The sequence below is a fragment of the Mesoplodon densirostris genome, chromosome 17 (assembly GCF_025265405.1).
Source record: "Mesoplodon densirostris isolate mMesDen1 chromosome 17, mMesDen1 primary haplotype, whole genome shotgun sequence".
NCBI classification, from domain to species: Eukaryota; Metazoa; Chordata; class Mammalia; order Artiodactyla; family Ziphiidae; genus Mesoplodon; species Mesoplodon densirostris.
This window is the reverse complement of record NC_082677.1, coordinates 18,043,483-18,063,765: the sequence shown is the minus strand read 5'-3', so window position 1 is coordinate 18,063,765 and position 20,283 is coordinate 18,043,483. Positions and strand designations below refer to the sequence as shown.

At 43.3% G+C, this 20,283-nt stretch overlaps 1 protein-coding gene across 1 annotated transcript in view; it reads right to left on the bottom strand.

Annotated features, from left to right (window-relative positions):
- The window catches only part of EBPL (EBP like), a 50,468-nt gene extending 33,563 nt beyond the window's left edge, over positions 1-16,905 (bottom strand). Inside the window, exon 1 of the mRNA XM_060080116.1 lies at positions 16,718-16,905. Coding sequence (XP_059936099.1) covers positions 16,718-16,888 — 171 coding nt within the window. The 5' untranslated portion in view covers positions 16,889-16,905. The remainder of the gene's footprint in view (positions 1-16,717) is intronic.
- Between the last annotated feature and the right edge of the window lie 3,378 nt (positions 16,906-20,283).

Here is a 20,283-nt window from a genome sequence, read left to right as displayed (position 1 = left end):
CAAGCTAACTGATGTCTCAACCTTACATTTTTCTAGAGATTTTATGAACTACTGCTTCTTTGGGGATTTCATCTTGGGGGAGGATGGAAGAAGAATTTATCCTGTAGTTCCCAAATACCACCGTCAAAGGTTCAGCCTGTGGGTAGGTGTGTGGGAGCTGAGTGGGTCCCCAGGATCTCACACCCAAGTGGCATCCAAGGGGCCTGGGGCAGGAGGTGGGAGCAGGTGCTGCCTGGTTGGGCCCCAGCGAAGCTGGAGTTGGTCACTGTCATGGTGGCAGGACTAGAGCATATTGTCAAGGGTCCGATGAAGCCAATAAGATCTGAGAGGACGTGAAAGAGGTATCTGATACAATATCGATACCTCGTACTGGATGAGTGTGAGAAAGTAGCTGATGGGAATATAAATGGGTACCATCTTTCTGAAATCTTTAAAAACTGGCTTCCCTTAGGGCCAGTAATTCTACTTCCAGGATTCATCCTGTGTAAATACTTAAGACAAGTGAATGAAAATGTACAGAGAGCATTCTATATAATTGCCAGCAACTGGGAAGAGCCTGTAAGTCCAGCAATTAGGGATCGGTTAAATAGATTACATAAAGTATAATGGAATCCTATGCAGTTATTTAAAAATATGAGGTAGTTCAGTAGTCTGATCTGTATGGTCACTGGACATAGTTAAATGAAAAAAGTAACAAAGAATGAATAATATGATCCCATTTTTGTAAAGAGAATTCTGAAAAAAATATTTATCTGGATATATGTTTTCATATAAATTCTGGAAGATTATTTATCTAGGCTGTGCTGGGTCTTACTTGCTGCACATGGGATCTTTGTTGTGGCATGTGGGAGCTTTTTTTTTTTTTTTAGTTGTGGCATGTGAACTCTTAGTTGCGGCATGCACGCAGGATCTAGTTCCCCCAACCCAGGTCCCCTGCATTGGGAGCACGGAGTCTTACCCACTGGACCACCAGGGAAGTCCCTGGAAGACTATTAAGAATACTAACAATAGGGTTTCCCTGGTGGCGCAGTGGTTGAGAGTCCACCTGCCGATGCAGGGGACACGGGTTCGTGCCCTGGTCCGGGAAGATCCCACATGCTGCGGAGCGGCTGGGCCCGTGAGCCATGGGCGCTGAGCCTGCGCGTCCAGAGCCTGTGCTCTGCAATGGGAGAGGCCACAACGAGAGGCCCGCGTACTGCAAAAAAAAAAAAAAAAAAAAAAAAAAAGGATACTAACAATAATTATCTCTAGGTAATTTTTCTTCCTTTTAGATATATAAATGTTATGTTTTGCAATGATTGTGGAAGTATACAATTTAAATAAATTTTGTTTTAAAAGACTGTCTGACATAGAAAAAGAACTGACATTTTAGATATCCAAGCAATTTGAGGCTTAAAATGTAAATGACTGATACTGCTATAAACTGAAAGGATAGAATCATTCTTCCATTCATTCAATATTAACAAATATTCCATAATAGCTCCTACAAACCAGGCAAACATGCCAGGTACTAGAGACAGAGAAAGACAAAACAGCTACAAATTGTGCTTAGTGTTATAAAGGACAAATGATATTTCCCTAGAGTATCGTTTCCATTTCAAAGGAAATAAATTTTACTTGTATTAAAATTTTTTGAAGTATTTACATACTTCCTCCTTATACAAAAGATTTTAGGTCAATTACAACAAAAACATTCATTAAATGGTAAAATATATATAATTTACCTTGAATTTGGATCAGGGTCAATAAGAATGTCTATATGCAGACCATCTTTTGTTGTTATTATAGAGCTTAATGTGATTCTGAGTTACCAAGCAGCCAAAGTGAAAAGGAGAAACATTTCTATTGTTCTTGCTGCCAGAGAGAAATAGACCAATTTTTTTAGGAGAAATTAAGCTTCTCCTAGCACTTATCTGCAAAAGAAATTTCTCATATGGGTTTCACATTGAGAGTGATATTAGTACCTATTATTCTCCAAACGAAACAATAGGAGAAAAACTCTGCTATTCCATAAGCTCTGAGAGGACAAGGGCCATCCATTTTGTTTGCATCTAGCACAGCAAGACGCAAGTACCCCAGCAGGCATTCAAATTTTGTGGAAATGAGGAACAACAGAAAAACACGTCATTTCTGAGATGTGGCTACATAGACAGCTATCCCTATTGCTAAGGAACATCCTTCTTCATGATGTTAGAAAACAGACTGAATTTTGGTCTGCAGAAGTACAAGGGCTGTCTACCCACACCCTAAATAATGGACAGTGGGTCATTATGGGTGCTATTCCCTAGGCTTTTAATTAGGCACCATTTCTAAGTTTATACTAAGGTTCTGCAGAGAAACAGAACCACTGGGAGATTATATCTATATCTAAATCTATATGTATGTATAGGTCTAGCTATCTACCTAGATCTATCTATCTATCTAAAGAGCTTTATCATAAGGGACTGGCTTATGCAATTATGAAGGCTGACATGTCCCACCATCTGCAGGGTGAGTCGTCAGCAAGCTAGAGACCCAAGAAAGCTAATGTAGTTCTAAGTCCAGAGGCCTGAGAACAGGGAGAACCAATGGTGGCGATCTAGTCTGAAGGTCAGCAAGCTTGAGACCCAGGAAAAGCCACTGTTTCAGTTCAAGTCCGAGGGCAGTACAAAGCCAATGTCCCAGTTTGAAGGTAGTCAGGCAGAAGGATTTCTTGCTGACTTGAGGAAAGGCCAGTTTTTTTGTTCTAGTCAGGCCTTCAATTGATGGGATGAAGCCCACCCATGTTAGGGAGGGCACTCTGCTTTACCAATTTAAATACTAACCTCATCCAAAAACACCCTCACAGAAACACCCAGAATAACGTTTGCCAAAATATCTGGGTACCGAGGAGCTTCAAGATGGCAGAGGAGTAAGACGTGGAGATCACCTTCCTCCCCACAAATACATCAGAAATACATCTACATGTGGAACAACTCATACACAACACCTACTGAACGCTGTGCAGAAGACCTCAGACCTCCCAAAAGGCAAGAAACTCCCCACGTACCTGGGTAGGGCAAAAAAAAAAAAGAAAAAACAGAGACAAAAGAATAGGGACAGGACCTGCACCAGTGGGAGGGAGCCGTGAAGGAGGAAAGGTTTCCACACACTAGGAAGCCCCTTCGCAGGCGGAGACTGCAGGGGCGGAGGGAGGAAGCTTTGGAGCCACGGAGGAGAGCGCAGCCACAGGGGTGCGGAGGGCAAAGCGGAGAGATTCCCGCACAGAGGATCGGTGCCAACCGGCACTCACCAGCCCGAGAGGCTTGTCTGCTCACCCACCGGGGCGGGTGGAGGCTGGGAGCTGAGGCTCGGGCTTCGGAGGTCGGATCCCAGGGAGAGGACTGGGGTTGGCGGCGTGAACACAGCCTGAAGGGGGCTAGTGCACCACAGCTAGCCGGGAGGGAGTCCGGGAAAAAGTCTGGAGCTGCCGAAGAGACAAGAGACTTTTTCTTCCCTCTGTTTCCTGGACCGCGAGGAGAGGGGATTAAAAGCGCCGCTTAAAGGAGCTCCAGAGACGTGTGCGAGCCACGGCTATCAGCGTGGACCCCAGAGACGGGCATGAGACGCTAAGGTGGCTCCTGCCGCCACCAAGAAGCCTGTGTGCGAGCACAGGTCACTATCCCCACCTCCCCTCCCGGGAGCCTGTGTAGCCCGCCACTGCCAGGGTCCCAGGATCCAGGGACAACTTCCCCGGGTGAACATACGGCGCCTCAGGCTGGTGCAACGTCATGCTGCCTCTGCCGCCGCAGGCTCTCCCCGCATCCGTGCCCCTCCCTCCCCCCGGCCTGAGTGAGCCAGAGCCCCCGAATCAGCTGCTCCTTTAACCCCGTCCTGTCTGAGCGAAGAACAGACGCCCTCAGGAGACCTACACGCAGAGGCGGGGCCAAACCCAAAGCTGAACCCCGGGAGCTGTGCGAACAAAGAAGAGAAAGGGAAATCTCTCCCAGCAGCCTCAGGAGCAGCGGATTAAATCTCCACAATCAACGTGATGTACCCTGCATCTGTGGAATACCTGAATACACAACAAATCATCCCAAATTGAGGAGGTGGACTTTGGGAGCAAGGATATATATATATATATATTTCCCCTTTTCTCTTTTTGTGTGTATGCGTACGCTCTGTGTGTGATTTTGTCTGTATAGCTTTGCTTTTACCATGTGTCCTAGGGTTCTGTCCATTATTTTTTTTGTTTGCTTGTCTGTTTTTTTAGTATAGTTTTTAGCGCTTGTTATCATTGGTGGATTTGTTTTTTGGTTTGATGGCTCTCTTCTTTCTTTCTTTCTTTCTTTTCTTTTAATACTTAAAATTTTTTAATAATTATTTTTTATTTTAATAACTATTTTATTCTATTTTCTTCTTTCTTTCGTTCTTTTTTTTTTTCTCCCTTTTATTCTGAGCCGTGTGTATGACCAGCTCTTGGTGCTCCATCCAGGCATTAGGGCTGTGCCTCTGAGATGGGAGAGCCAAGTTCAGGACACTGGTCCACAAGTGACCTCCCGGCTCCACGTAATATCAAACGGCGAAAGCCTCCCAGAGATCTCCATCTCAACGCTAAGACCCAGCTCCACTCAACAACCAACAAGCTACAGTCCTGGACACCCTATGCCAAACAACTAGCAAGACAGGAACACAACCCAACCCATTAGCAGAGAGGCTGCCTAAAATCATAATAAGGCCACAGACACCCCAAAACATACCACCAGATGTGGTCCTGCCCACCAGAAAGACAAGATCCAGCCTCATCCACCAGAACACAGGCACTAGTCCCCTCTACCAGGAAGCCTACACAACCCACTGAACCAACCTTAGCCACTGGGGGCAGACACCAAAAAAAAAAAAAAAAAAAACGGGAACTATGAACCTGCAGCCTACAAAAAGGAAACCCCAATCACAGTAAGTTAAGCAAAATGAGGAGACAGAGAAACACACAGCAGATGAAGGAACAAGGTAAAAACCCACCAGACCTAACAAATGAAGAGGAAATAGGCAGTCTACCTGAAAAAGAACTCAGAATAATGATAGTACAAATGATCCAAAATCTTGGAAACAGAATGGAGAAAATACAAGAAACGTTTAACAAGGACCTAGAAGAACTAAAGAGCAAACAAACAGTGATGAACAACACAATAAATGAAATTAAAAATTCTCTAGAAGGAATCAATAGCAGAATAACTGAGGCAGAAGAACGGATAAGTGACCTGGAAGATAAAATAGTGGAAATAACTACTGCAGAGCAGAATAAAGAAAAAAGAATGAAAAGAATTGAGGACAGTCTCAGAGACCTCTGGGACAATATTAAACACATCAACATTCAAATTATATGGGTCCCAGAAGAAGAAGAGAAAAAGAAAGGGACTGAGAAAATACTTGAAGAGATTATAGTTGAAAACTTCCCTAATATGGGAAAGGAAAGAGTTAATCAAGTCCAGGAAGCATAGAGGGTCCCATACAGCATAAATCCAAGGAGAAACACGTCAAGATACATATTAAGCAAACTATCAAAAATTAAATACAAAGAAAACATGTTAAAAGCAGCAAGGGAAAAACAACAAATAACACACAAGAGAATCCCCATAAGGTTAACAGCTGATCTTTCAGCAGAAACTCTGCAAGCCATAAGGGAGTGGCAGGACATAATTAAAGTGAGGAAAGGGGAAAACCTACAACCAAGATTACTCTACCCAGCAAGAACCTCATTCAAATTTGACAGAGAAATTAAAACCTTTACAGACAAGCAAAAGCTAAGAGAATTCAGCACCACCAAACCAGCTTTACAACAAATGCTAAAGGAACTTCTCTAAGCAGGAAACACAAGAGGGGGAAAAGACCTACAAAAACAAACCCAAAACAATTAAGAAAATGGTAATAGGAACATACATATCGATAATTACCTTAAATGGAAACGGATTAAATGTTCCCAACAAAAGACACAGACTGGCTGAATGAATACAAAAACAAGACCTGTATATATGCTGTCTACAAGAGACCCACTTCAGACCTAGGGACACATACACATTGAAAGTGAGGGGATGGAAAAAGATATTCCACACAAATGGAAATCAAAAGAAAGCTGGAGTAGCAATACTCATATCAGATACAATAGACTTTAAAACAAAGACTATTACAAGAGACAAAGGAGGACACTACATAATGATCAAGGGATGAATCCAAGAAGAAGATATAACAATTGTAAATATTTATGCACCCAACATAGGAGCACCTCAATACATAAGGCAAATACTAACAGCCATAAAAGGGGAAATTGACAGTAACATAATCATAGTAGGGGACTTTAACCACCCCACTATCCCCAATGGACAGATCATCCAAGATGAAAATAAATAAGTAAACACAAGCTTTAAATGATACATTAAACAAGATGGACTTAATTGATATTTATAGGACATTCCATCTGAAAACTACAGAATACACTTTCCTCTCAAGTGCTCATGGAACATTCTCCAGGATAGAGCATGTCTTGGGTCACAAATAAAGCCTTGGTAAATTCAAGAAAATTGAAATCGTATCAAGTATCTTTTCCGACCACAACGCTATGAAACTAGATATCAATTACAGGAAAAAATATGTAAAAAATACAAACACATGGAGGCTAAACAATACAATACTTAATAACCAAGAGATCACTGAAGAAATCAAAAAATACCTAGAAACAAATGACAATGAAAACACGACGACCCAAAACCTATGGGATGCAGCAGTTTTAAGAGGGAAGTTTATAGCAATACAATCCTACCTTAAGAAACAAGAAACATCTCAAATAAACAACCTAACCTTACACCTAAAGCAATTAGAGAAAGAAGAACAAAAAACCCCCAAAGTTAGCAGAAGGAAAGAAATCATGAAGATCAGATCAGAAATAAATGAAAAAGAAATGAAGGAAACAACAGCAAAGATCAATAAAACTAAAAGCTGGTTCTTTGAGAAGATAAACAAAATTGATAAACCATTAGCCAGACTCATCAGGAAAAAAAGGGAGATGACTCAAATCAATAGAATTAGAAATGAAAAAGGAGAAGTAACAACTGACACTGCAGAAATACAAAGGATCATGAGAGATTACTACAAGCAACTCTATGCCCATAAAACGGACAACCTGGAAGAAATGGACAAATTCTTAGAAATGCACAACCTTCCAAAATTGAACCAGAAAGAAATAGAAAATACGAACAGACCAATCACAAGCACTGAAATTGAAACTGTGATTAAAAATCTTCCAACAACAACAACAAAATCTTCCAACAAACAAAAGCCCAGGACCAGATGGCTTCACAGGCGAATTCTATCAAACATTTAGAGAAGAGCTAACACCTATCCTTCTCAAACTCTTCCAAAATACAGCAGAGGGAGGAACACTCCCAAACTCATTCTACGAGGCCACCATCACCCTGATACCAAAACCAGACAAAGATGTCACAAAAAAAGAAAACTACAGGCCAATATCACTGATGAACATAGATGCAAAAATCCTCAACAAAATACTAGCAAACAGAATCCAACAGCACATTAAAAGTATCACACACCACGATCAAGTGGGGTTTATCCCAGGAATGCAAGGATTCTTCAATATACGCAAATCAATAAATGTGATATACTATATTAGCAAATTGAATGAGAAAAACCATATGATATCTCAATAGATGCAGAGAAAGCTTTTGACAAAATTCAACACCCATTTATGATAAAAATCCTCCAGAAAGTAGGCATAGAGGAAACTTACCGCAACATAATAAAGGCCATATATGACAAACCCACAGCCAGCATCGTCCTCAATGGTGAAAAACTGAAACCATTTCCACTAAGATCAGGAACAAGACAAGGTTGCCCACTGTCACCCTTATTATTCAACATAGTTTTGGAAGTTTTAGCCACAGTAGTCAGAGAAGAAAGAGAAATAAAAGGAATCCAAATCGGAAAAGAAGAAATAAAGCTGTCACTGTTTGCAGATGACATGATACTATACATAGAGAATCCTAAAGATGCTACCAGAAAACTACTAGAGTTAATCAATGAATTTGGTAAAGTAGCAGGATACAAAATTAATGCACAGAAATCTCTTGCATTTCTATACACTAATGATGAAAAATCTGAAAGTGAAATTAAGAAAACACTACCATTTACCATTGCCACAAAAAGAATAAAATATCAGGAAAAAACCTAACTAAGGAGACAAAAGACCTGTATGCAGAAAATTATAAGACACTGGTGAAAGGAATTAAAGATGATACAAACAGATGGAGAGATATACCATGTTCTTGGATTGGAAGAATCAACATTGTGAAAATGACTCTACTACCCAAAGCAATCTACAGATTCAATACAATCCCAACCAAGCTACCACTGGCATTTTTCATAGAACTAGAACAAAAAATTTCACAATTTGTATGGAAACACAAAAGACCCCGAATAGCCAAAGCAATCTTGAGAAAGAAAAATGGAGCTGGAGGAATCAGGCTCCCTGACTTCGGACTATACTACAAAGCTACAGTAATCATGACAGTATGGTACTGGCAAAAAAACAGAAGTATAAATCAATGGAACAGGATAGAAACCCAGAGATAAACCCACGCACATATGGTCACCTTATCTTTGATAAGGGAGGCAAGAATATACAGTGGAGAAAAGACAGCCTCTTCAACAAGTGGTGCTGGGAAAATTGGACAGCTACACGTAAAAGAATGAAATTAGAACACTCCCTAACACCATATACAAAAATAAGCTCAAAATGGATTAAAGACCTATATGGAAGGCCAGACACTATCAAACTGTTAGAGGAAAACACAGGCAGAACACTCTTTTGACATAAATCACAGCAAGATCCTTTTTGACCCACCTCCTAGAGAAAGGGAAATAAAAACAAAAATAAACAAATGGGACCTAATGAAACTTAAAAGCTTTTGCAGAGCAAAGGAAACGATAAACAAGACGAAAAGACAACCCTCAGAATGGGAGAAAATATTTGCAAATGAAGCAACTGACAAAGGCTTAATCTCCAAAATTTACAAGCAGCTCATGCAACTCAATATCAAAAAAACAAACAACCCAATCCAAAAATGGTTAGAAGACCTTAATAGACATATCTCCAAAGAAGATATACAGATTGCCAACAAACACATGAAAGAATGCTCAACGTCATTAATCATTAGAGAAATGCAAATCAAAACTACAATGAGGGGCTTCCCTGGTGGCGCAGTGGCTGAGACTCTGCCTACTGATGCAGGGGACATGGGTTCGTGCCCTGGTCCGGGAAGATCCCACATGCTGTGCAGCGGCTAAGCCCATGAGCCATGGCCGCTGAGCCTGTGCATCCGGAGCCTGTGCTCCGCAACGGGAGAGGCCCGCGTACTGCAAAAAAACCCCAAAAAACAAAAAAACCTACAATGAGATATCATCTCACACCAGTCAGAATGGCCATCATCAAAAAATCTACAAACAATAAATGCTGGAGAGGGTGTGGAGAAAAGGGAACCCTCTTGCACTCTTGGTGGGAATATAAACTGATACAGCCACTATGGAGAATGGAGGTTCCTTAAAAAACTACAATTAGAACTACCATATGACCCAGCAATCCCACTACTGGGCATATACCCTGAGAAAAACATAATTCAAAAAGAGTCATGTACCAAAATGTTCATTGTAGCTCTATTTACAATAGCCAGGAGATGGAAACAATGTAAGTGTCTATCATCGGATGAATGGATAAAGAAGATGTGGCACATATATACAATGGAATATTACTCAGCCATAAAAAGAAACGAAATTGAGCTATTTGTAATGAGGTGGATTGACCTAGAGTCTGTCAAACAGAGTGAAGTAAGTCAGAAAGAGAAAGACAAATACCATATGCTAACATATATATATGGAATTTAAGAAAAAAAATGTCATGAAGAACCTAGGGGTAAAACAGGAATAAAGACACAGACCTACTTGAGAATGGACTTGAGGATATGGGGAGGGGGAAGGGTAAGCTGTGACAAAGCGAGAGCGAGGCATGGACATATATACACTACCAAATGTATAATAGATAGCTAGTGGGAAGCAGCCGCATAGCACAGGGAGATCAGATCGGTGCTTTGTGACCACCTGGAGGGGTGGAATAGGAAGGGTGGGAGGGAGGGAGACACAAGAGGGAAGGCATATGGGAACAGATGTATATGTATAACTGATTCACTTTGTTATACAGCAGAAAGTAACACACCATTGTGAAGCAATTTTACTCCAATAAAGTTGTAAAAAAAAAAAAAAAAAAAGAGTCATGTACCACAATGTTCATTGCAGCTCTATTTACAATAGCCAGGACATGGAAGCAACCTAAGTGTGCATCGACAGATGAATGGATAAAGAAGATGTGGCACATATATACAATGGAATATTACTCAGCCATAAAAAGACACGAAATTGAGTTATTTGTAGTGAGGTGGATGGACCTAGAGTCTGTCATACAGAGTGAAGTAAGTCAGAAAGAGAAAAACAAATACTGTATGCTAACACATATATATGGAATCTAAAAAACAAAAAGAAGGGCTTCCCCGGTGGCGCAGTTGAGAGTCCTCCTGCTGATGCAGGGGACACGGGTTTGTGCCCTGGTCCGGGAAGATCCCACATGCCATGGAGCGGCTGGGCCCATGAGCCATGGCCACTGAGACTGCGCATCTGGAGCCTGTGCTCCGCAACGGGAGAGGCCACAACAGTGAGAGGCCCGCGTACTGCAAAAAAAAAAAAAAAAAAGAAAAAAAAGAAAAACAAAAAGAAAAAGAAAAAGAAAAAAAAAGAGAAAAAAGAAAATGGTCATGAAGAACCTAGGGGCAAGACGGGAATAAAGACGCAGACCTACTAGAGAATGGACTGGAGGATACGGGGAGGGGGAAGGGTAATTTGGCACAAAGTGAGAGAGAGGCATGGATATATATACACTACCAAATGTAAAATAGATAGCTAGTGGGAAGCAGTCGCATAGCACAGGGAGATCTGCTCGGTGCTTTGTGACCACCTACAGGGGTGGGATAGGGAGGGTGGGAGGGAGGGAGACGCAAGAGGGAGGAGATATGGGGATATATGTATATGTATAACTGATTCACTTTGTTATAAAGCAGAAACTAACACACCATTGTAAAGCAATTATACTCCAATAAAGATGTTAAAAAAAACATCTTTTTTTATACCCCATGGCCCAGTCAAGCCGACACGTAAAATTAACCATAATAAACATTTACCATTAATACACACCTAAACTAACTGTGATTTATCAGGCTCACCAAACAGCACAAGGACTATACATTCATTTACCAGAGAGGATATCTATCTTAGAGTAGAACTGATGAAGATGATGATGCCAGAAAAGTAAAGGAAGACAGGAGCCAGTAACAGACGGTGAATTAAAAGGCAACTTCAGACCTCATGGTAAAGTAGGAGGAGGAAGAAATTTTTAGAAAGTCCCAAGGTCGGAGGCTGAAGTTATTGTGGTGGAAGGCGAAGAACAGATGGTGATGTTAAATGGAAAAGGGTAATGTCCAAAATACACAAATCAATATGGACTTAAGCAGCCTCAGGACTTCTTGAAGAAAGACTACCCGTGGGTGTTAAGGCAGAATGAATGGAGAGACTACCCAGCCCAGATTTTCTGTGACAACTGCCCTGCACCCTGACGGACAAGCCCAAGTCATGCTCCACAGTGATGAAAAGGTGGGAGTGACCAGTCAAGGGGCTTGAGCAGAGGACAAGTGGTAGACTCAGGCAGATGCAGCTCTGCTGGAGGTCAGTTCACGCGGCCAGGCAGCACACGGTGTCTGTGTGCACACACCTCTGCCCCTCACTCTCCCCTTGACCAGGCTCTTGCTCACAAACATGCTCAGACCTTCCCATCCTAAACCCAGAGTCTCTCGCCTGCCCCGCCTGTCTTTTGAGCTTTCCTTTGTAAACAAAGAAGAACAAAGGGTGTTGCTCAGCTCCCAGCTCTACAAGAATTAAGTTAATAGCCACTGCAGTCGCTGACAGTGCACCCTGAGAGGAACCTGGGATGAAAGACAGGGTGAGACACTCTGTGCTTCAGAAAAACAGGCCCCACAGGTAGTTAGATGCATATCTCAGGAAGAATTTTTAAGAGCCCAGATTCTTGCATCTTCCTCTACATGGAAAAGCACTGATATCATTAACTGGAGATATCTGCTCTTTGCTACTAGCAGTGATCTTTTACCAAGATGTAGGTTGACTGCACGTATTCCTGAGCCAAAAACCATAAACAAGCTGGTTTCTCCCCCATCGTTTGGGAGTAGTTTCCTCAGAGCTCCCAAGAGGTTGTCTCCCAGGCCATAGTCTTCAGTAAGGTCCCTGAATAAAACTCAAAACCCTTAGATTGTCCATTTTTCTTTAAGCCGGTGCCTCCCTACACTCTCCTTGCTCCCACCACCAAATCTCCTGAAGGTCTTGCATATGCAGCCTCCACGTCTTCTTTATCCCACCTGCTAAGCCCCTGCCTCTGGCTCCTGGTCCCTCCATTCAAGCACTACTACTCTACCACTGACTTCCTGATGGCTGGTCCCAGAGGCCCTGGCTCAGCCTTACCTTTCTTTAAATGTTAAATTTTAATTTTTTTAATGGTGCTGCGCATCGAACAGGGATCTTGAAATTCCCTCCCTTGGGTCCCAGGACCCAGCACTATCCTGTTCTTGGTCTTTCCCACTTTCTCCCCTTCCTGATCTTCCTCTCCCTGATTGTTCAATGCAGACATTTTAAAAGACTCTGCTGTCATCCCTCAGCCTTTTCACGTTTCTGTTTTCTCTTACTCAGAAGTCACTCATCTCCAGGGCTTCCTGTTGTCTCCTCCAAGGCAGTGAAGAGCTTCCAACTCTCTATTCTGCCCTGACTGTTTTCCCAACAGGTCTTACATTTTCAATGCCTTCTGGCCATTTCCCCTCAACCACACCCCCAGCCCCAGATGCACAGTTCTAAAATCCGACTTTCCTGTCTTCGTTAACGTTATCAACATTATCCATGTCGGCCAGGTTCTAAACCCCAAGGTCATCTCCACCCACAATGTAAAAAGGGTCACTTTGACTTACAAAATTCTCCCCTGCAAAGTCTCTCGTATTTATCTTTCCTCCCATTTTAACTTCCACCATCACCTTAGCTCAGCTCTTTCTTCTCACTCCTAAAATACTACAATTGCTTTTAGCTGATCTTCTCGCCCCTGAACTGCCCTTTCCAATCCACCCTGCACCTGTTGGGAGACAATTCTCCTTGACTATCTCCTCGTCCTGCACTGTCTGGGGTGTCTGAGCACAGGCATTTACAGATAATTTAAGAATATTTATGTAAGGAGACATTCCAGGGAAGTAGAGCTTAGAGACATCTCCCTCCTGAGAAAAAGTCCTCGCCTCCTCTCCCCCAGGGATTTGTTTTCATGCCTGAGTAAAGATACAGTCTCTCTCCAGAGAGAAGTACGAGCAGGTCACCAGCAGCTCCATATAAGAAGGGAGGCTGGGCTTCCCTGCTCCACAACAGGAGAGGCCACAGCAGTGAGAGGCCTGCGTACCCCACCCCCCCCCCCAAAAAAAAAAGAAGGGAGCCTAATTTGGGGGTTTTCTCCTGTAATGCACCCCCAGCATGCACAGGTATCATCTGGCCCTCACTGTATTGCCCTGTGGAGCTTGGGGAATCAACCAGGCTAACTTGTTTAACTTGTAAGAAGGGTAGAATCTCAGACCCCTTACAGTTTGACTTACACCACCACCAAACTATCTTTTGAAAGATCTACTTTGGCCATACTTCCTTGCTTGAAACCCTTCAATGGCTTCCTACCACAGAATAAAACTCCAAGTCTTACCTGTCATTCAAGTTCCCTTTCCTGCCTGTCCTCCCACTTTATATAAGGGACTTGAGAATTTGAGGATTTTTGTATCCCCAGGGGTCATGGAAGCAACCTACCATGCATACCAAAGGAGGATTATAGTATTGAGAAAGAAAGAGAAAGTAAAGTTTTCAATAATCATCTAGGTCTGTAGATGTTTGTCAGTTGGAGAGATGTTGCTGGAATCTTACCCTATGTAAATCTTGTGCTCTAATCAATCTGGACTTCCAGATGTTTCCCAAACATAGGAGTACACATCCTGCTTCCAGGCTCTGGCCATGCCTAGAATGCTATACTTAGATTGCAGATGAGGGAAAACCCATGAAGCACCAGTGCAAGAAATGCCTATTGCCAACTTTTGAGGGATGGTGAGTCTCGCCATTGATTTCCTAATGTATGTCACCATGGCTCCTACCAGATGGGAAACGAACCAGACCTTCATCTTGGCCATAGCTGACCAAACTGAAGGTCAGTTCTGCAGCCCCAAATAACCACAGTCTGGCTGGACATCTGGGAGGTGAACTACCTCTGGGAATGCTTGGTCTGAAACTCTGTCCAATAGGGGAGCTCTGCATTTGATGGCGGCCAACAAACCCAAACATCTCTATTTGAGAAATAAAGGCAAAAGGGGTGAGGAGCGGCAGCTCAGGTTCTAGTGGGAACAAGTGAGTTGTGGTTTCAGATCTCCTCCAGCCTCTACATTCCAATCTTAGCTCCTGCCACATTTCTAGGCATTCTTGCAACGAACTCCCAATTATCCCAAAGATAATACGGACATGCATTTGTCTTGCAGGCCTCAACCACTTAGTCAAGTGCCTTCTCACCAATCTCTGAGACTTGTGTACCAAGATGCTGGTTGAAACAGTGTGTAAATAGTAAATTTAACCAGCCAATATTAACGGGCCTGTTTTTATTTATATTTCTTCATCAATTGTAAGATATATCCCAATCTCAGAGACATAAAATATCAACAAAAGAAGCCACAGTGGTTATGTCATTCATTGTTGCAACGTGTGAAAAAATGTGCATTTTAGAATTAAAGAACTAAGATATGGTGCATTCAAACAGTGGGATGTTTTGCACCTGGGACAGGTAAATGGCACAAGATGGGGCCGTGGGTGGGGGCAGGGAGGCATTTCCTTCAGAACAAGGACGGGGGAGAGTGGAGCAATGATTCCAACCATGGGGCTACACCTCAAGTTGCCACAAATGGAGATGTGTGTAGTGCTACCTGTCACAGTCTGTGCGTGAAAAGTAGAATTAATTTTAAACCAGGTGGTAGACATATGTGTATATGTTTTAGTGCTTTTATAACTTTTTTGTGGGTCTAAAATATAATACTCTCTTAAGTGGGCCTAGCAACCTGTTTACTGCCCGTTCTTTGGGACACCTTGTGTTCAGTGACAGCTTAAAAATCAACTCTATAAATAAAGAAGTTAAGGGAAGTATTTACTGTCTGTTATCTCCACAAGTTGACTATTAGGAAAGAAGGAATTTCATCATTCCAGCAACATCTGGTATGTTCACATATCCAACGGATAAACATCTATAGCCCTAGATGATTATCCAAAACTTTGCTTTCTCTTTCTTTCTCAATACTCCATCTCTCCCTCAGTATCCTCAGGTGGACTGCTTCCAGGACCCCTGGGGATACCAAAATCCGCAAATGCTCCAGTCCCTTAGGTAAAAATGGAGTAGTATTTGCATAGAACCTGACATCCTCCCTTATATTTTAACTCGTCTCTAGCTTACCTTTAATGCCTCACACAATGGAAACGCTAATGCAAATAGCTGCAGGGAAGTAGGTTGTGAGGGTGGCAAATTCAAGTTTTGCTTTTTGGAAATTTCTGGAATTTTTTTTTCTTTCTGGTATTTTCTATTCTCCACTGGTTGAATCCGCAGCTGCCGAGGAGGATGGATTGTATAGACTGTGGCTTCACATTAGCTATAGGTTTGCCTAGATTTAAGCAAGGTCAAATTTGCAAAAGATATTGTGGCATAGTTTTAAACAAAGCTTTAAAATAAGAGGTGCGTGCACAGGGAGGGGGGCATTTTCAATAGAATCCCTTAAATAGAACCGTCCTGGCCATTTATAAAGTGAGTTGAACTTTTAAGGATATGTTTCCTAAGGCCTGGCGTGAAAGAAAGTGCAAGTTTTGGAGCCAGACTAAACCTGACTCTGAATCATGCCAGTTGTGTGGCACTATAAAGTCACCTAACTTTGCAGGGCCCGTCTTCTCCTCTGTAAAATGGGGACAGTAATAAGTACCTTATGGGGTGTTCAGAAATAGGTCAGAAATTTTAAACACAGTACTGTGCCTGCATACAGTCGTCACCCAATAAATGGTGACTACTATAGCGGGGCGGGGGGCTGGTTTTGGTCCAGGGCCCAGCATGCCTCATCACCTCTCCCTGCTCCCTCTGGGGCATTCAAAAACTCTCTCAATTACGTTCAACATTTATGTGCAGGATAAGATGTTAAGTAAGCCAAGGCCTTTCGGCAGTTTACAAACCGACTAACAACACCGTACACGAATAACAATTTTCATGGTTTTCTGACTTTTTGGGTTTTGTTTTTTTTGGTAGAGGAATTGGCACCATAGGGAGGCTGCGCTCTCATTTTACAGACTTGGGACCTCGGAGAGGTGTAGCATATGGCCAAAGGCCACGGGCACCGCGGCCTCCAGAGGTTTCCCGGGTCTCCCGCCACAGGGGACGGGGCGGCCGAGTCGTCCATGTCATTTTCTGGAAACTCTCTGGGACGAGGGAGGGAAGGGTCCCAAGAAAGGCGGCGTCCGCCCGCGTTTTCGATGCTGAGGAGACCACACTTACCAGTGCGAAGTGTACCAAGGCGTCGAAGCAGAGCCAGGCTAGCGCCCCGCGGTCCGCAGCCCCCAGCCCGCGGCCCAGGCGCAGACCCAGTGCGCAGCCCACGGACAGCAGCGCGGCGCACAGCAGCAGCGGGCCTCCGGCCGCGTCGCCCAGCTCCCAGCCGCCGCGCATGCTTCCTGCTCCCGGCGCGACTGCGGGGCACCTACAGCCAGGATTGCCCGGTGCGCCGGGAGAGGCGGGGCGGCGAGGGGGCGGGGCTACTTGGCCGGGGCGGGGCGGAGCGGAGCGGAGGGAGGCTTACCCTTCCGCCTGGCCGCCCTGCAGCCCCGCCGAGTCGCTGGCTACCAGAACCCGGAGGTTTTCTCAAGCCAGGAACGTGCTTACCTCCTCGCTTTACTGCCGGAACCAAACCTATTTCCCAGACCACGCCCGAAGGACTGGTAATAGGACCACACCATTTGACGCAGTGTGATTTTTAACAAGGTTCAAAGCCTTACACCACAAAGTGAAATCCAGATGGTGGAAATTTTGCCAATAGAGCGGGGAGAATTTTAGGGACAAAAGGTTCTAATTAGGCTCTTGCAAGCAACCACCATTAGGCATTTTAAAGCCCTTGTGGCTTACTCTGACCCTATATCTTAAAAATCCAAAAAGCGGGGACTTCCCTGGTGGCGCAGTGGTTAAGAATCCGCCTGCCAATGCAGAGAACACGGGTTGGATCCCTGGTCTGGGAAGATCCCACATGCCACAGAGCAACTAAGCCCGTGCACCACAACTACTGAGCCTGTGCTCTAGAGCCCACGAGCCACAACTACTGAGCCCGTGTGCCACAACTATTGAAGCCCGGGCACCTAGAGCCAGTGCTCCGCAACAAGAGAAGCCACTGCAATGAGAAGCCTGCACACCGCAACAAAGAGGAGCCCCCGCTCACCGCAACTAGAGAAAGCCCACGCGCAGCAACGAAGATCCAACGCAGCCAAAAATAAATAAATTAAAAAAATTTTTTAATCCAAAAAGCAGCAAAGAGTATGGGGGAGAGGAGCAATAGGCCACATCAGCTTAGTACTAGATGCTTTTACCTGTGGTATCTTATCTTCACAGCAACCCTAGGAGTTCAGTGTTTTCTTATTTTACAAATGTGAAAAGAGGCCCAGACATTAAATAATTTGTCTAAGGACGCTTAGTGGCTGGGCCGAGACCAGAGCCCATGATTGGGTGTCCCCAAGGCCTTTCTTTGCTTTTTGACCCTGCAGTGTGAGTGGATACTTAATATATTGACAACTACAGTCGGCCCTCTATATTCGCAGGATTCGCATCTGTGGATAGGAAGGGCCAACTAATAGGACTTGAACGTGCAAGGATTTTGGTACACACGGGGGCTTCTGGAACCAATGTCCTGTGGATACCGAGGGACGACTGTATAGCTCTCCTCGAGTGACGTGCCCCTTTGTTCCGATCACCATGTTAACCTTTTCTCTCTACTTTTTCCTCATCTTTTTGTTTGCTTTTAAACTTCTCCCTCTACCTTCCATAGGCCTCTGTTACTTAAAGACTTGGCACTGGAGAAAGAAGTCAGAGTTAAAAAAGATTGTAACCCTTATTGATCAAGCATGTGTTTTCAATTTGGGGTAGCCAGGTGAAATATAGAATGCTCAGATAAATCTGAATTTCAGATTTTTTTAAAAAATGAAATTTTAAGTATATACTTATACTAGCATATAACTAGGGTACTTATGCTAAAAAGTCATTTGTTGTTTTAAAATGTGGTTTGTACATATAATAGAATATTATTCAACCATAAAAAGGGAATCCTGATATGCTACAGCATGGATGAACCTTGAGGGCATTATGCTATGTGAAATAAGCCAGTCACAAAAAGACAAATACTGCATGATTTCCCTTATATGAAGCACCTAAAGTAGGCATACTCCTAGAGACAGAAATACAGAATGGTATTTGCCAGGGGCTAGGGGGAGGGAGAAAAGGTGACTTGTTTAATGGCTATAGAGTTTCAATTTTGCAAGATGAAAAAGTTCTGGAGTGTGGTTGCACAACAATATAAAAACACTTAACACTATTGAACTGTACACTTGCAAATGTTTAAGATGGGAAATTTTATGTGTATTTTACACAATTTAAAAAATGATTTCTGGCACTGAACACAAATTCAAAAACTTTCCCCCTTAGTTACTCCATATCATTTTTTACATAGCAGTTAACACTAGATGAAATTATTTATTTATACATGTATGTTAGTCTCTTGCCACTAGAGTATAAGCTCCACAAGGCCAGGTGTCTGGCTTGGTTACTGCTGTATCTCTGGCGCCTATTACAGAGTTTGACATATACTAGTTTCTCAATTAAATAACTGCTGACTGAAGGAGTATGGCCAATCCTGCCACCTATGCCTTGGATTCTCTCCTGTAACTTGGAAAATTGATGACTGCTCTTCTCTTGTATATTCAATGTCTTTCTCAACTGGATTTCCCCCATCAATTTCCCCACACCACTCTTTAGCGACTATCCTGCCCTGTTCCCCTTCTGAGCAAAATAAAAGCCTAAGAAACTGATTAGATTCACTGTCTTCATATTCTGCCCTTTCCTCAGTCCTTCCTACTCTAGTTTCCACCCTCATTACTGCAGTGATACAGCTCTCACTAAGGTGACCAGTGACCTCCACATCACTAACCAAAGGACATTTCCTTTCCTTACCTTACTTGACCTCTCAACAGCATCACTGGGCACTGAATCTCTTTTCCCTCAGTTTTCTGAGAAAACACACAGCTTTTCTTCCCCCCTCCCTAACCATACCTTCTGTTTCCTTTGCAAGCTCATCCTCCTCTACATGCCCCTTGAATGCTGGAACTTCAGTCCTAAGCCCTGTTCTCACTCCAAATGCTGAACCCAGGCAGTCTCACCCTCACTTCCTGCTTTAATAATCACCAAAATAGGGGATTCAAATCTCTCTAGCCCAGCCCCTTCCTCTGAGCCCCAGACCAGTATTTCCAGTTGCCCTCCTTGACCGTCATTTGGATGTCTCCACTCAACACAATCCAAACTGAATTCATCACCCTCTACTCCCTATGTCTGAGTCTCTCTCAGTGTTGCTTACCTTTTTTCTTTTTCTTTTTGTATTTTGGCCTCGCCTCAAGGCTTGCAGGGTCTTAGTTCCCCGACCAGAGATTGAACCCAGGCCATAGCAGTGAAAGCACCAAGTCCTAACCACTGGACCACCAGGGAACTCCCCCTCAGTGCTGCTTATCTTACTCTACTTACATTCATCAGCTACAGCAACCCAGAAACACAGAAATCATCCTTGATACTTCCCTCTCCCCAAACTTCAGTAAGCATCGCCTACTCCTGTCTGTTTTAGCTGCCAAGTATCTCTTGATCCCATCCACTGTTCACCATCTCTTACTTCAGGGCTTCACACTATTTCGACCTTACACATCACGAAACCCAAAGTACATTTCCTGTCCTTACCTTACCAGCCAATGATTGTTACTGAACACAATTCTCCTATCATCACCCTTGCTTAATAATGATTTACCATTGCTCTTAGAACA